Below are 16,459 nucleotides of genomic sequence, written 5' to 3' on the forward strand. Positions count from 1 at the left end.
ACTCATAAAGACTTTCAGCAATTCACACAACAAGAAACAACATCTCCTGTAGCATGAAAGCCCCATGAGCACAAAACCAGCATCATGCATCCAACTTTGTGTTGATTCTGAGGCTAATTTTCCATTAAATTCATTGCTGTGCACAGAGACAAATGCAGTTTTCCTGGACTCCTTTTGTGTCTTTTGGCCCCGTGAGTAGAGAAGTTTTAATATAATCTGAGAGCTCCTAACACAAGAGGATTTGTACTGCATGTTTGTGGCTCTCATGGGCACTAGGACAAGTGCACTAGAATCCCAGGAGAAATTCTGAAAACATTAGAACTCCCCTAGATGGTTAGAAGGGGTTGGATATTTGCCTCAGAGAAAATGAAACTCAAGCTGTTTGTGCTGGAGGAGGTGGGAGTCTGCCACTAACATAGCATAAACTGAAAAATAAAGTGCGGGGTTTTCAAAGCAAGAAGCCTGCAGAGTCACTAGTACTCTCTCCCTGCTGCGCTGCGGGTGTCGGGTGTAGCTGTAGTGACAAGGAACACTGCAGCAGGGCCCACTGCGTTCCCCTCAGCACTTCGCTGAGAAGCAGTGAGGACAAATTACTGCAGCAGTACCAAAGGCAACTGAAGCAGGTTCTCGGGGATGGTGGTTATGAACTGCTCTGTAAACTTACATTATTTTAAGTGACCCAAGTAATCACACAGGTCTCAGAGGTTTGCTGTACCACTCATTTAGGAGCAGACCTCGTTTGCCAACAATGGCAAGGCAAGCACCTAATTACCTTTGTCGAACATTCTGCGTTTTCAAACTTCAGAGCTTGCTATCTGTTAGCCACTCCTGGAGCATCTCTGCTGTCCTAAGATGATGGCCTTGCCTTGAAAGGTAGACTGAGTCTATTTTTCAGTAATGTTGAAATTGGTAGAATTGGCTTAACATGTTAAAAGAGCCTTGTCAAAACTGAAGCTATCAGGGTTTCAAACACAACAAGCTAACTCAATGAAGTTATCATGGTGGGAAGACATGTATTGTTTTAGCTACCCCAGTGGGAAAACTTTCCCCAGCTGTCCCCGTAGTCATAGCATAGACAATGGTATCTTTTATTTACAGAACATGTGTGTCATCTGACAGTGGAGAAGCAGGCTGCAATTCCAACATGTCTGAAAGGAAAGATTGGGAGGCAAAGAGTCACATGGTTTTGTTCCATTGCATAGTTACTCATTTCCTCAATTGCCCTGGAAGTCCATGAGTAACTCAATCTTTCTGAGCGCTACAGGGACATATTTCATCCAAGCTCTACATTAAATACTGCAGACACAGAAATTAATGGCTGGTGTACTCAAAGCCAAAACTAATTTGTAGTCTTTGGAAATTATTTGCTGCCTGCTGGATTTATAAGCAAAAGCCAGTGTTGCTGGGAGAGGCAGCCAAGGCTAGTCTGTCTCGATCCAGATTAGAAAGTATTTGGTGTGTAATAACAGAAGTTACATAGTATTGTGTGAGACCCAGACAGGCTCTAGATTATGAAATCCTACTCTGCAGGATCTCAGGTTTGGGGATAGCAGAGCTTGGATTAGGAGGTGGCCTTCAGACTGTGTTTGGGGCAGATGCAGTGCCAAGACCAGAATTCAGCAATGCCACATTCTTAGAGCTCCTTTCTGCTACGGATAAATGGAAACATCATTCATACAACTGTTTGTGGAAGAGTCTCATTACCCTGGGTCAGCTCCAAATCAGCCTAGAAAGCCAGATCCTTCTACAAATGGCATTCAAGTTGGAGCTTATATCTGAGAGGGTGAGTTCAGCTCTCAAGTTTTGGATCTTGGTCTCTGAACTCCTAAAATTAGGGAGCATTTGAATGTGTGATGTTTGTAGAGGATTTTAAGTGCTTTTACAGAACACCAGATATGGAGTGCAGCATGTGGAGTTTGCTAGAGGAGGCAGTGGAGCTGGGACAGACTTTGGCATCCCTTTTCCTCCCTTCCTCCCTTACATTGCAGTCTCCTCAGGTGTGCTTTGGGGTGCACGAGTGGGAGGCCCCCAGGACCTTTCATTTTAAGAGCTGGTGCATAACGTATACACTTGCAGCTCAAACCCAGTGGACACTGGGATGTTGATCGTGATTAGTTTTTCCATTTTCATGCAGTTGTCCTTTTCTTTTAATCTTTAGCTTCCATGATTTAGTAGCAACAAGAGACATCTCCAAACACACAAGACACTCAAAGGGAGTTTGAATGTCACTGGCCTCTGTAAGTGTAAGTCAGGCCTATGAAATGATGCTCAGAGGAAGGCCATTAGAAATAGAGTTGCTTGCCCTGGCATTTTATGGGATGGCCCTTCTTAAAATGGAAAGAGACCTTTCTATCCCCACCAGTCTACTTGAGCAGATGTGTGCTCTATTTGAAGTGCTGGATGACACCAGAAAGAGTGAGGGAGACCCACAGCTTTGAGTGCTTTTTTTCCTCCGATGCACGTGGTGTGTAAAGGGAGCATGGACTCCAGACCTCTCAGGAGTTTTCTCTTCTGCTAGCAATTGAGTAATTTCCTCTGTGCTGTCCCCCATCCGGAAGGGATTTCTGGACCTGTTTGTCTTGGCTGTTGCTCTGGCTTCCACTAGTGAAAGCTCCATTTCCTGAATACCAAGGTCACCGAGAAGAAAACCCAGCAACACCAGTGGCAGCGGCTCCCATTTCAGAACAGGTGTGGGGAGGGAACTCCCTCTTGCCCTAAAGATTTCAATGAGCAATAATTTCCACATCAAGTATATTTCCTATCCCAGCCTTTTGCTCCCAGAACTGGCTAAGCCTGTTTTTAACCCAGACAGTTTCAAGATGTTCAGGTTTTCTCATCCTGCCCTGATTTTTTGCTAGATTTCATCATCAGCCTTGTTCAGATTGTGTGTTAAAAGCGAACACACCAGTTAACTGCACCATGTGGAAGAAGCAAATGCTCCCGTGTGAAAATATCTTCAGCGTGTGAGAAAAGAAATTCAGATTTGTTATCAATGAAATGAATCCCTGAAGCCAAAGGAATATATTTACATGTGATTGCTGCCTGCTTTAGGTCACGAGCACCACAGTGATGCTGTGGAATCAGTGCCCTGTTTAGACAACAGACCTAGAAGCTATGTGCTGGATGGGTGGGACATCGCTGCTGTGTCAGAGCCAGCTTTTGTGCTGGGATGGATCTTGAAAGGTGAAGGGCAAATATTTCAAAGGTGGTCTCTTTGCAGTTAAAGTGAATGCCACCGTGGGCAGGTCAGTGTGCAGATACCTTCGGAACTGTACTTACAAATTTGTGTGTTTGAAGAGATAGGCAATTCAGGTGCAAATGTCCTAAAAGTAAATTAGACAACATCAATTGAAAATTAATTCCATGCAATCTCTTTAGCTGGTTCAGATGTTACGTAAGCCCAGCAGCACTAAGAACAGCAGCTCCTATTTCAAAACAGCTGTGGAGAAGAAAAAGCTCCAAAGGTGTTTCTGAACAGATAATTTCAATGTCAAGAATATTTCCTAACTCAGCCTTGTGCTCCGACAGTTGGCCTGAGCCAGCTTTTTCAAAACAACAATTAGCTTATGTAGTCTACTCACTGTAGTCCCTTATCTTGGTCTTCTGGTTTGTTCTCTTGCACCCTCTGTAGAAGGAAAAATGTGTGTTTTGGCTTGCCTGGGGTTTTTAGCTTGGTTTCCTAAGGAAACAAGAATAATGCAATTGTATTTGTATGTGTGTGCACATCCATGTTTCAAAAGACTTTAGAGCCCATTGCCTAATTTCAACCACATTTGACAGCAGGGTATTAGTCTTAAAAATGTTGTGTTTGTACAGGTTACATGAAAATAAATGACCAGGCAGAAGAGACAAACCCTCTCTTTGTCCCCATTTAGTAAAAAGGTTTAGTGCAACTCTAGCCCGTAGCAGACTCACACTGTTATTCACCTGCATAGGAATTTATTCTGCCTGCAGTGAGTGGGTACGTTGTCATTGTAGAAAAGTGCCACTCTAGGTAGGAGTGACTTCAGAGCATGTTTTTTCTTATCTGTAAAATACAGGGTGCTATGCTCATTCCCTGAGCTGTACAGAATTTAACAACGTCTTTCCTAGATGAGCTGCTCCAAAAGCTGATACCCTTAGCAAGGGCTTAACACCATGCCAGACCATGCAGTCCCTGCGGAAAGCTTTTTAGGTAATGCTGATGTACAGCAAAAGCAGCCAAACCCAAAGACATAATTTTTCTCCTTATAAAATAGGGGTTCACCAGAAAATTCTTCTTTATACCTGAACGAAACCAAATTGGGTCCCGCCACTTCCTGCCAGCAATGAATAACCCCGCTGCTTGGTGACAGCACTGTCACAGCCGCTGAGCAAAGTGGAAAGTCTAACTGTGGACTTGTATGGGGTGGATGGGTTTATAAGCAGGCTTGTCTAGAGTTTGTGGGGTTTGAAGTATTTCTTATCACTGTCTTTGTGTTTCCTCTCGCTCTTTACACAATATCCCCTGTGTCTGAGAGGGCCTCTCCTGTTGGAGGGTGGAGTAGCAAGTTGCAGGACGGGCAGGGTGGCTTTTGATCTTCCCGTGATCTTTAACCCAGTACTTCAGGCCCTGCATATAAGATAGATTTTGAGAAGGGAGCTGTGGTGAGTAAGCAAGGCAGTAGCATTTCCTTACCTGAAGAGAGATTGTTGCTGGCAAGGAAGCAGACATTGATTGAAATGTGGGGAGGTTACGATTTCTTCTTGGTCATAGGGAAGGGAGCTGTGGAGAGCTCTGCTGCCTGGCGTCTCCCAGAGAGAAAACCTAACCTTAGGCTGTCCAAGGACTGTCACTTGCACCGTCTGGAAAGCCTACCAGCACACACACCCTCTCTGCTCTACACTTAGTGCTGCCAATTTGCCTTCTAGGTTGGAAGTGGGAGCCTTAAAGTACCCACTTCACTGTCCTGTGTGAGCCCTTAGGGTGGATGCTTCACCCCTGACACATTATTGGTAGGTCTGAGGGCAGGGAGCCAAGGGTATCCTGTGCTTTGGACAGTGATGTGTTAGGGCTGTGTTCACACATTACTTCTGCATTATGAAGTACCCATTTCTCCCTGCAGAGAATCAATAAACAATATGATCTTCTTATTCAGCAAAAAGCCTGACTTGGTTGTACAAAAAGTACAGTCAGCTGATTCTTTAAAGTGGCTTATTCTCATATCAGATTATTTTATCACTATGTTATCCTGTGATGAAGCCTCGTTACAATCAGGACAGTAGTACATGATCGTGTTGCTCTTGTTAAAGCAGTATCTCCTGATTCACAGTACAACAAACTATAGTTTCACCCTGGAATCTGCAGGCATTCTAGTATGTTCTCAGATCCAGGAGAGAGTGATTCATAGAGCTGGACCTCTTGGGCTAGGAACAAGTTTGCAACAGATCACTCTGAAAGTAACCTTTTGGCCCGGTAATAAGTAACAAGTGCATCCTGCCAGTGGGAACAGGGTATTTGTCATCTCTCTGTTGTTCAAGCTGTTAAAGACTGTGTAGCCATCTAGTTCCAGTGTCTTGTTTGTTTAGTTATATTTGTGTAGCATGAGTTCACACACGAGGCATCATTGTACAACACAAAACCAACTCTTTAGATACAATGGACTGGGAAGGTGCTGTGTGAGATGTCAAAGTTGGTAACTGCACAGTCTCCTCCTCCTTCAGAATGATGATTGTTCTGTGGTTTTATTGCAGGTGGTAACCTTTGATGCGGGAGGAGTGAGTGGTCATGCTAACCACATTGCTCTTCACACCGCTTTAAGGTACAGTGTTCTGCATGCCTCATGGAATGCCTCACTGTAGTGTTACGGGGGGATGTGGTGCTTGCGTGTAAGCAGAAAACTAATAGCTAGAGCCAAAAGCAGTGCTGACCTCACTGATATAACTGCGTGCTGGGCTGTGGGACACGATACTGTTTGGAGAAACTGTCACAGCTCTGTGAATGACCTACTGCATCCTTCCGTCTGCTGGTGCTTTGCCAGTCTCCCTTTCACTGGGCCCTCTTTGCTCTTCCTGTCCTTGATCCCACTAACATGTGCTGCAGATCACTTTGCACTCTGGTTTGAGGAGAGTGTGTGAACAGGTGATGCCTGAGCTGGTGGTAGTTGGATTTTGCAGAGTTCTGTACCATTGTTCTAGAGGATGTTGCCATCCTGTCCAGGTACCTGAATTTACCTCTCTGACTCAAGGCCATAGCTCTTTCACTGAAGCTGTCCCTATTTACCAGTCTTCCTAAGACAATTCGTTCCTTCAACACTGTATTCTTTACATTTTGAGAACCTCTCTCCCTGTCTGTGCTGTGATGTGGGAATGTTGCTAGACAAAAATCCCATGTATTAAAACTACCGAAATTTTGCTGGCAAGGCAGTTACTGTATTTTATTTTAACCTCTGCTCATTCAGACCTCATTGTGTCCTAGAAAGATCTCCTCTAGAGCTGCCCCTGCTTTTCCCAGACAGGAGGAGAACTCTTTGCAAGTATATCTTGTATTTTTAGCACCCATTTGTTTTCTGAATCATCTGTGCAATTCGAATAACTCTCTGGCTCTTCTTGCTAACAACATCACAGTGATTTGCCTTTCTCACTTGCCTAGTGAAAGCTGCAGTGCCACAGGACCAGTACTGTGACCTGCTGAGCTCCTCTGGGAAGATGCTGACAGTCTTTGATGCTATCTGATGGCTGGAATTCAGTGTTAGAGGGGATCATGACTTTTCCCAGAAACTTCTGAAACAGCCTAGCAGAAAGAAAGGGGGTGGAGTTAAAGCAAGCAGTGTGTTTGTTCGGGCTAAGTGGGGAGATGCTTTTCGGCGCAGTGTTATTTGAGGAGTGAGTGAGGAACAGAGGTTGATGACCGATGCTCTCTCCATTGGCACAGAGGCACTAGAGAGCTTCCAGCTGCCTGGACCTCTGTTTGCTCAGGCAATTGCTGTATGGCCTGCAAATAGGAATGGACGGCAGATCATTGGGTGTCTCCCTACATCCTGAAGAGATACAGAGAAAACAAGCTAGCAGCTGAATTATGTGTGAGAAAGTTAAGGAAAACTCTTAATTTTGATCCCAGCTCTACTGTTGTCTCACTTTGTGGCTGTGCAGAAATCACTTTCCCACCTTTGTACTTTAGGTTTCCTGTGCCTGCAGTGGGGATGTTAACCCTCTTCTCATCTCAGACTATGCTACTCGGAAGTATTCATTATCTGCAAGCCCCTTGAACTCAGACCTTTGCATTAGTCCCTAGCCTACAGCAGAACATTGTCCTGGGCTGATGAGATACACGCCGATACGGACACCAAAGTATAAGCAGCTCCCATTAACTAAGGGCTGTTTGCGTCTTGTCTCTCTTCCCGTCCTGAATCAGCAGAAATAAGCAGGATGGCCCAGTCATCTGCATGTGGCAGGAGTGATGCTGTGGCCACTGAAAGGTTAAGTTTATTTTTAGTGGCTTGCTTGCCCTCATTATTTTTCGGTTTGTGTCATGGAGGAAGTAGAGCGTGACTGTATCACTCCTGATTTTCTGTGCCCTGATGAGTTCTCACATATTGGCTATTACAGGGAGCCCTGGGAGCATATGCTGAGGATTCTCACGTACCTCCCTGTCAGCAGAGCTTTGCAAAGCAGCGGTTGCTGCCCCTGGGGCCCCAGTGCTACATGGCAAGAAAAAGGCAAATGAACTCGCCCCTCCACATCTCAGTGCAATGTATTTATTAACCATCTTTAAACAAGGACTGCAGGCTTCTGCCTCCACTGTGGCTGTAAGTGGAAAGAATGAAGCAGGAGGCTGGTGCAGTGATCCTCAGCTCTTTTGGATGCTCCCAGTCTGTGGGAGATAGACTTCTGGGAGATAGACTTCTGCCCACTGCCTAAGAGATTACTTTCTGCAAGAGTAGGGTTAGAACAGGCTGTGTGACCCATTCCACAACTCCTTGCTTCAGGAGGTGCAAATTATTGAACAGCTTCAAGGAACAAAACAGTTCAGGAAATGGTCATAGCTGAGCAGATGTTCAGTATTATCTGGTAAGGGCATAAATATTCTTTCTAGTGTCTGGAACAGAGGTTATGTTCAAAGGAGCAGGAACTATTCAGAAGAAATGTGCCCTTCCCCTCGCAGCAACCTTCCTCCTGACAGCTTGCAGGGAGTCCAGCTGCTGCTATGTGTCTAGGCTTCAGATCTGGGAGGGACTGTGAAATGCCAAGGTTTGAGGGTGGATTTGTTCTTCTGTGAGGGAAAAGTAAGAAAAAAACAGGATGGGAGAGGAACACAAATTGCTATTTGATTTCAGTCTCCCCTGGGAGTATTTCAGTTCTGGCTTCCAGACAGAAAAAAAACACAGCCCAAACCTAAGAAAATCCCACTATAGCAAAGAAGGGAGAATTGGAAGCAGTCCTCTGTAGCTCTGCTTCTTTCCCTGTCACCTTGATTTGGCAACATCATTCTGTCTTATCCCCTAAAACAGGAGCTTTCCCTGTGGCCAAGAGAGGCTGGATCCTGTACGTGTGTCCACAAGGAGGAACAGCTCTGGAGTGACATCAAGGTCACTTTACTCCCTTCTCAGCAGCTGGCCAGTCACTAGGCACTACAGTAATGAGCATGGTAAACACTACGTGACAGGAATATTTGAGAATCTCTCCTTCCTGCACTTTGAAATGATAGTGTTTGCACTGAGATCACATGTAATATTGAGGTGGTTTAGTTTTGCATGAGTCATAGTGCATTTTGATTTTCAACAAGCCCTCTTGTGCAACAGCCTAGCAAATGGGGGGCTGTTGGTTTTGTTGTTTGCTTGCTTGCTTAGGATGGAGAGGAATGGTCTTTGTGAGGGGGAGGAAGGACTGTACCACTTGTTTTCTTTAGTGAGCTATCAAATCCATTTCATCCCAGCTAGAACAGAAAAGAATAGTCCTTCTCTGCTTAGGGCAGAGCAAACTGAGTGGAAAATAGGAGCTGCTATATTTAACCAGTGTGCATTATGTTGTTATAGCAACTGCATCCATAAAACTTATATCAATGATACCATATAAAAAGCTACATCAAAGCATCAGTAGCTCAGCCTTTTCTCATCAATTCCATTTGGAAAAACACCTCTCAATCCTGCAGGATGTTTCTCAACATTCGCCAACTCGGTGGTCGGTTGTAAATGAGACTGTGCAGAGGTGATACGTGGGAGCTTAGTGCTGTATCACTGTTGAGTTGATTATGATGCAGCTTGACTATTGAATGCCCCATTTATGAATGCCATGGGACATAGCATTGTGCAGAAGGGTTGCACTGAGGCTTGCTGAAAGAGGACGATTGATTAAATGCCAGTTTCAAATAAGTATATCAAAACAATGAACAGGGCATTGTCCAGCCGAATCCCAGACTCGGTGGGCACAGTTCTCAAAAGCCACCAACTGCATTACATCCCTACAAAGCACAGTTCTGCTTGTATTGAATTTCCAAGGCCAGGTCTCTAAAGACGTGTTGAGCAGGAAGGAAGCTGTTTCTTGGGTGATTAGCTTGATGATAGTGAATGGCATCCCATCTACCATTTTTATTTGATGTCTTCTTAGAGTGTGGGGCTAGAATGGGACTCTGATCTCTCACTCCTTTTAAGCAGCTGTAGCCCGCACATTTCAAATGAGTGGCATCTCATTTATGTTTTTAAAGCAGGGTTCTGTTTTGTATTTCCCTTGCCTTTTCCCAGAAAATTCTTTTTTCAAAACTGGTTATTATTTGCTCTGTCTTGGAAAAGGATTTCCTGGGTCACTGATGTGTGTGTTGGGGATTGTTGAGCCCCTGCGGGAGTTCTAGGTTCCATGCAAAATAAAGAAGAGTGTTGAAGAAATAACAGGTTCCAGTGTCAGTCTGTCCTTTCACAGTCCAGCTCACTTCTGGTGTTTTGTTTTATTGACCTTAAATGTCCCAGGGGGAACGTATGAGTGGTGGCTGTGATTGCACCCAGACTGCCCCTATAAGGTCAAGGCAGAAATGTCCTCCCTGTTTACCCTCTGAGATTCTGTCCTTTCCCTTCAGAGGACTCTGCCCCATGCCTGGCACACATCCCATAGCTGGCTACGTTGTCCTAGATTTTATCTCATTCCTTTGTCCTGCTCCCTCCTTCCTTAAATTGACTAAGTTTATTCTTCCCGGTGCCCTTCCATGATACTCTTGAGAGCTGTTAGGATGAAGTTGAGCACAGGGCACCAGCATTGCAAGGATTCTCCCCACCAAGAAGTTTTTTTCCCAAAGAAACAGCCTCAAGGAATGTCCTTCCCAGCGTCACTAGGCTGCTAGCACCTTTTTTTTTTCTGACTGGCAGAACCATCTTTTTGCCACTGCAATACGTGTGAGTACAGAGTGCCCGAATAGTGTATTATGAACTGCATGTTGCTACATGGTGTAGTTCAGAGTGCATGGAAACGGAGCCAGAAAGTCTGGATAGGGAGGGAGGAGGAGTTCCAGATAGCAAACATTCAACATCTGGCAAGTATATCCTTCTAATGTTTCTGTAATTCCTAGGAGACTGGCTGTTCTTCCTCCTTCACATCTGTTTAATCAGATTCATTGGGCAGATTAGAGGTTAGGATCCTAAATGGAGCCCCAATGCATCTTTAAGACATCCATTCTTTGCCATGCTCTTCAAAATTGTATTTCCCCAATGCTCTACAGCAGCCAGCGCAGTCAGTTCAGTGAAGGGTTTTGCCTTTGGCATGGGAGACTGTTTGGAGAGTGAAGTCATTGATTTCCGTGAACAATTTCTTGTCAAAGAGAACATCACCAAAACTGTAATCCACCCACTAGAGTGTCAGTCCTGCTTCTACCCCCGAGGAGTTCTATGTTCCCCAAGACCAAGGTTTCAGCCCCATCTTGTCTTGTTCCTTCTTGCCATCATGGGGAGGTATCAGTGGTCAGTGCCTCTTAGGGGCTAGCCCACTCGCTTTGCTGACAGCTTTGCGTGAGGGTAACTGGATAAAGACAGGGAATCTGGGAGGTAGCTCAGTCCTGCAGTTCGCGGGAGGAGGGTTGTTGGACCATTTCAGGCTTTTTGCTGAGCAGATATATCCGATAGCCACAGACAGCAATAGATTTCAAAGCAGCTGGTCCTTGAGGGAGAGGACGGTGCTGGGTCCTTGCAGTGCAGAAATGGTGGGTGCCTTCAGACATCTCACAGCCTTTTGAAGTTCTTCATTGCAGAGGGTCCCACTTTCCTTCAAATGTGGATCTGAACGTACCACAGGCATAATAAAGAGGGTGCCAGGAGAGGTGCCCTGGAATCAGCTGGCCTCTGGCACTTGGTGGGTGGGTGGGAACAAGCCACCTTAAATCACTTGATGTTTAAAAGGAATTTATGAAAAGTCTCTCTGGAAAAAAAACACACGGCAAAAGGTCCTGAAAAAGAGTCTGTTTGTGTTTGACTTTTTGAGATTTTGTGCCAAACTCTTTCATTTCACCCAAACCACAGCAAGTCCAATCTATAAAACAACATTCCCAAAATGGCAACAACAGAGATCTGCAACCTCTCCCCTACTTGGAAGTGTCCCACGGAGACAGCTACAGCAGGGTGGAGATGGGAGTGAGAAGATTGATTTGGGAGAGGATTGGCTAGTTTTATGAACGTGTACAGGAGGTAGAGTTTTGTGTTTCTTTCTCACTCTCTGTCTGCAGCCACAGTTCGTTGCCATCTCTTGCCTGAGAAATACAAATGAGCAAGGCTGCAATTCCTCTGCAGCATTTCAGCGGGGTGGAGCCCATTCCCATGGCTCTGCACTGAGCCTCGCTGAGTACTGAAGCATTTGGCTCAGGACAAAAAGGATAAGGAGAGAAACAGTTTCTTCACGCCCGTTCTACCAGATCAGTGTCAGGTCTGCCTGGCAGCAGCCTTGAGGACCTTTCAGTAACCAAAACGCAGTTTGTGTCTCCTTAAACCTTTATACAAGCACAAACTCCCTAAATTTGCTGCTGAATCGAATTTTCCTTCCCTGCTGAAGATGCTCACTGCTCCTGCTGACACATTGCCATATGAACTGGATTTCTCCTCTCTTCTGTTTCTAGTGGCCAGGGATGGTTATTATTAGTTCACTCTTGGAGCAGCTCTTCACATCGTTTCCTTTGCTTTGAAGGTCCCTCTGTGGCAGAGCAGCACACCCAGAACAGACACTAGGACTTTGGATAGTTAGCCAGATTTCACAACCACTCACTGCTTTATCTCTCCAAGCTTGTTTTAGAAAGTTCCCACCCTGCTCGCTTTACCAAGTGCTGAATCACTTCTCTGGGTGGCCAGATTCTAGTTGTGGGGGGAGAAACCACTGGCAGAAGAGCAGAGCATACAGTATTGGAGATACTTAAACCTTCCTCCTCCCCCCACACCATCCCTGAAAAATTGCTGATAATGTTTACAAGGCAACATTTAACGCTCTTTGTCAGAATGGTAGGACTTCAGTAGTGGGGTAGAAGGTGGCCAAGTCAGTATTACAAGGCCACTGTTGAGTAGAAAATGGTATTGCTTGCAGATCTTTGGCTCTGGAGAAGAGCAGACCACTGGCAGGAGAATCTATTTAAGGCATGTGTCTTCTGACTGCTGTTTTGAGTTCTGCCGTGACCTGCATTTCTGGCTTGACTTTTGCTTTGAATTGCTTTGGGTATTCATTACTCTGTGCTTCCTATTTTGTCTACGCCTGTGTAGCTAATCCTTTTCCTTGAACTTAACCAATAGTCAGAGATAATCCTAGTTTGAAAGTGACTGGAGAAACATAACAGTTTACATATAATGCATGTTTTATCCTGGTTGATTTACACGTGAACTTTCACATTGTCCTTCATTAAATACACCACTACAAGATGATAAAAATCTCTTTAAATATTACACAGGGTTAAATAACTTTTATTTTTTTATTTCCATTCTCCTTTTGCAAATGTTCCATTGTTTGGATTTTTTTTTTTCTTATGGAAGAGCAAGCCTGGGTGTGGGACAGCTCTGAGTGCCATCTGCTGGAGACCTGCTTCCTGCCATGGGCCAAAGCTGGAGGCGATGAGAATGGTGATGTGAGCACAAGTGCTCTGAAGCCGTGAACCACAGGCTAGAGAAGGAAAAACAAGAGAATTAAAAAGGAATTGAAGCTAATACCCTCTGATGCCTTCACCTTCTCAGGGTCATTTGCTTACGCTTCTTGATGGAAGTACCATCACTGTTCACATCTCCTGCGCTGCTCACCCATTCTGTTTCCAAGGGATGCATTTTTGCTATAGAGACTAACCAGCACTGGTTAGAAAGAAGGAAGCTGGTCCCCAAGCAGGAGCTGCCGCTGAGGCAATGTCCACGGTCAGCAGACACAAGGCTTTAAAGAGCCAGTGCTCTCAGAGGTGAATAAGCCTTTGGCAACCTCTTGCAGTTTCCCTTAGTGCAACATGAGAATTTTGAGAGCGAGTCGGGTTTATGGAGCTTATCTGTGCTGTGTCCCAGCAGCCAGGATGAGGAAGGCAATGGCAGAATTGTGCGGGGAATGAGGCTTACCACTGCCTGACACGTGCATCCAGTGTCAGCTCCTGAACCTCCGTGTAAGATTAGCCATTGTAAACGTGTGTGTGTATTAAGAGAAAAGGATTGAGGAAAAGGAATTTATACCTGTAAAATCAGGATTTAAGTGACTTCATTGAGTGTTTATCCCCACGTATCTCTTCCTTCACAGGTACCTGCATTCAGAGCGGAAGTTACCTGAAGGTATGTCACATTACACATCCATGACCCTGCAGGCATTAGGCAATAGTTTACATGAATGTTCTGTCCAGGGTTTCATCTGCATAACTCACCTCTATTTGCAATGCAAATGAAACCCCACAGCTGAACTTTTCCTTGCCCTTTTATCTCCCTGCAGCTGTTTACCAGCTTGGGCTCCTCTACAGTCACGTTTCTGTCCTTTGGGGTTGTCCTGTCTCGGTGGTGTGATTCAGTGTCTGGCTTGTGCCTCTTCCTGTCTTGCTTGAATATAGTGCTATTTCCAGGTCCCTCAGCTCAGTTTCAGAGTTTTTGGTCACATCTTATAAGCCTTTTTTTTTCTTTTTCTTTTGTTTTTTTTTGTGATGAGGGCCTCAGAAACCATTCCCAGCTCAGCCAAAAATGGTTGCATGTATCAGGCTAAGCTTTCATCAAAACGTGGTCAGTATGGGAAAGGTATCTGAAATCTGCACTGGCACAACAAATTGTTGGAGTGGCTTCTTCCGCCCGTAAATGAGCAAGTATCTCTGAGAAACCCTCTGTACAAGTAGGGGAAAGAAAGAAGCAAAGTACAGAAGCAGGCTGCTCCTGACCTTCTTTTCTAGCTGCTGTCCCACAGTAGATCTGCAGCACTTATCTCTAGCAAACAGTGCCTGACTTGGGGACAGGTTTGTGGAACTAGTTTAAGCACAAAGCTGTCAGCTGTTTGGACAGAGCATAGGAAGGTGGCTCAACCAGGCCCACCCAGTCAACATCCTGCACCCTCAGCAGTCATCCAGACTTTGTTTCTTCAATGCTCATTCCCAAATCGTTGTAGGATTTGGACGTGTCACATCAAATCAGTTTTAATTCCCTGCTAGCAGCAAGTTGTAGATGAAGATCTGGTGGGGAGAGCATGAGCCAAGATGGCAGGATGCCATTTAACTGAGTTCTGACTCTAGTCTCTTCAGTTCCCTCACCTATGAAAGAGGAGTATTAACGCCAGCTTCTTTCCTAGGACTTTCTCTTTGTTCAGTTTTGGGATGCAGCAACGAGCTCTGTGTATACTGTGTGCAGTTCAGAGACAGAACAAGGAACTGCAGTGGGAGATGTCACTGCTAGGTGTCCGGGCTTGTCTGGACTGAAGCACCTTCATGTGCTGTTCATGCAGGTTTGTTAGATACACTATGGTCCCAAATACGGGCTGTGCCTCAGATTGGTTCTGGATTGAAACAGACCCACATGTAGACAACATTTCCATTTCTCTAGCAGCATCAGGAGACTCCTGAAGCTATGTGAAAGCGTTGCTGCTCTGATTACATCACATCTGACATGACCTACAAACACCAAAGGAACGGGGAGCTCCCATGCTGCTGCTTACGCTAAGCCTTTCCAAATATAGTTCCAGTCTCATTGAAATTCCCAGTATTTATAATTCGATCTGGCAGGCGAGCAGGGCTGTGCATCAGAGGGGCTTAATGAAACAAGAGTGATGCTGGGATTGAGGCTGTCTGGCTAGAGCTGAAAGGCATGTTCAGGCCATGGAAATGTGCTGCTCTCCTGTTGGTAAGAGGGAACTGTTTGTGGGGGAACCTGTGTAAGCCCGTGTGATCAGGGAATCCACAGAAAATCTCTCTGCAAATGCAAAAGCCGGCTAAGCCTTGCATTGCCTCAGCGATATGCAAATGAGCACCCTAAATATCCTGCTTTGCTTTCTAATGCCTTTAGCCAGCATAAACATGACAGGCTTTTTATAATCTGTAATCAAGTTCTCCAGCCCAGGCACAAGCGCATAGGCTTGTTTCAGGCAGCCGAGACAGCTGCTGGCTATGCATCCACCCCTGCTGCTGGCCCCATCCAGCCGTAACCAGCGCTCTTCCAGAAGAATTGGGGTGCAAATGTCTGTCAGGAGCCATGCAAGCCTTTAGCACACACAGATCTGCTAATAATCTTCTCATTCTAGGCATACTTGCTGCCTAAGTGATTTGGAAGTAGAAAGCCAAGCTGGACAGGCTGCAGGCTTCATGCGCTTCTATTCTAGGCCTAATCCACTGGCTATATTGATCTTGCCCTTTCTGCCAACCTAGAGAGGTTGTATTACACTGTTAATCCCATCCTGCCCAGGTCACAGTGACAACAGGCTCTGAAAAGCTTCACCTGCTGGTGTCACAGGAGGAGACTCATCAATGGCAGCACTTCTCTTCCCTGCTTGGCAGGGAGCAGCCTGTTTCTCTGAACCCTTTTCCATCTCTCCCTGGACTGTACATTCCTTCCCTGCTTCATTTCATCTCACGTTCCCAGGCAGAGCAGCCTTTGCTGTCAGCACGCAGAGATCCTGGTCGTATCACTAACACAGAGACTCTTAACAGTGCCCTTCGTTCTCTGGGGCCTGGATGCCATTGCTTTGACCGGTCCAAACGAGAGGGCCCAGGAGCTCAGGCTGCTCAGTGCTGAAATCACTTGCAGTTGTTTGGAGCCCTCATTGCTGAGCTTTGGGGAACAAAAGGGCATAATCAGTGCATGAATTAATATTTCCTAGGGAAAAAATTGTGACGAAAGGGAGAGCGCCTTTTGTTAACAGAGCAGCCCATGCTTCAGAGACTGGTGGTGGGTAACCCTGCACCTCTTCCCGTCATGGCAAGCAGGCATTCAGGTGGCACCGCAGGGTCCGCTCACAGCGGACCCAGGAAAGGAAAGACCCATTGCCCCGTGTTTGCTCTAGCCCTGTCCTCCCCAGTAAGCACTGGAAAGCAAACAGGTGGCCAGCGGGAATG

The 16,459-nt window shown here is 45.7% G+C and overlaps 1 protein-coding gene across 1 annotated transcript in view; it reads left to right on the top strand.

The window, feature by feature from the left end:
- The window catches only part of PIGL (phosphatidylinositol glycan anchor biosynthesis class L), a 62,318-nt gene that overhangs the window by 40,713 nt on the left and 5,146 nt on the right, over window positions 1-16,459 (top strand). The window contains exons 4-5 of the mRNA XM_075439928.1: window positions 5,713-5,780; window positions 13,681-13,712. Coding sequence (XP_075296043.1) covers window positions 5,713-5,780; window positions 13,681-13,712 — 100 coding nt within the window. The remainder of the gene's footprint in view (window positions 1-5,712; window positions 5,781-13,680; window positions 13,713-16,459) is intronic.

Source organism: Opisthocomus hoazin, chromosome 20 (assembly GCF_030867145.1).
Source record: "Opisthocomus hoazin isolate bOpiHoa1 chromosome 20, bOpiHoa1.hap1, whole genome shotgun sequence".
NCBI lineage: Eukaryota > Metazoa > Chordata > Aves > Opisthocomiformes > Opisthocomidae > Opisthocomus > Opisthocomus hoazin.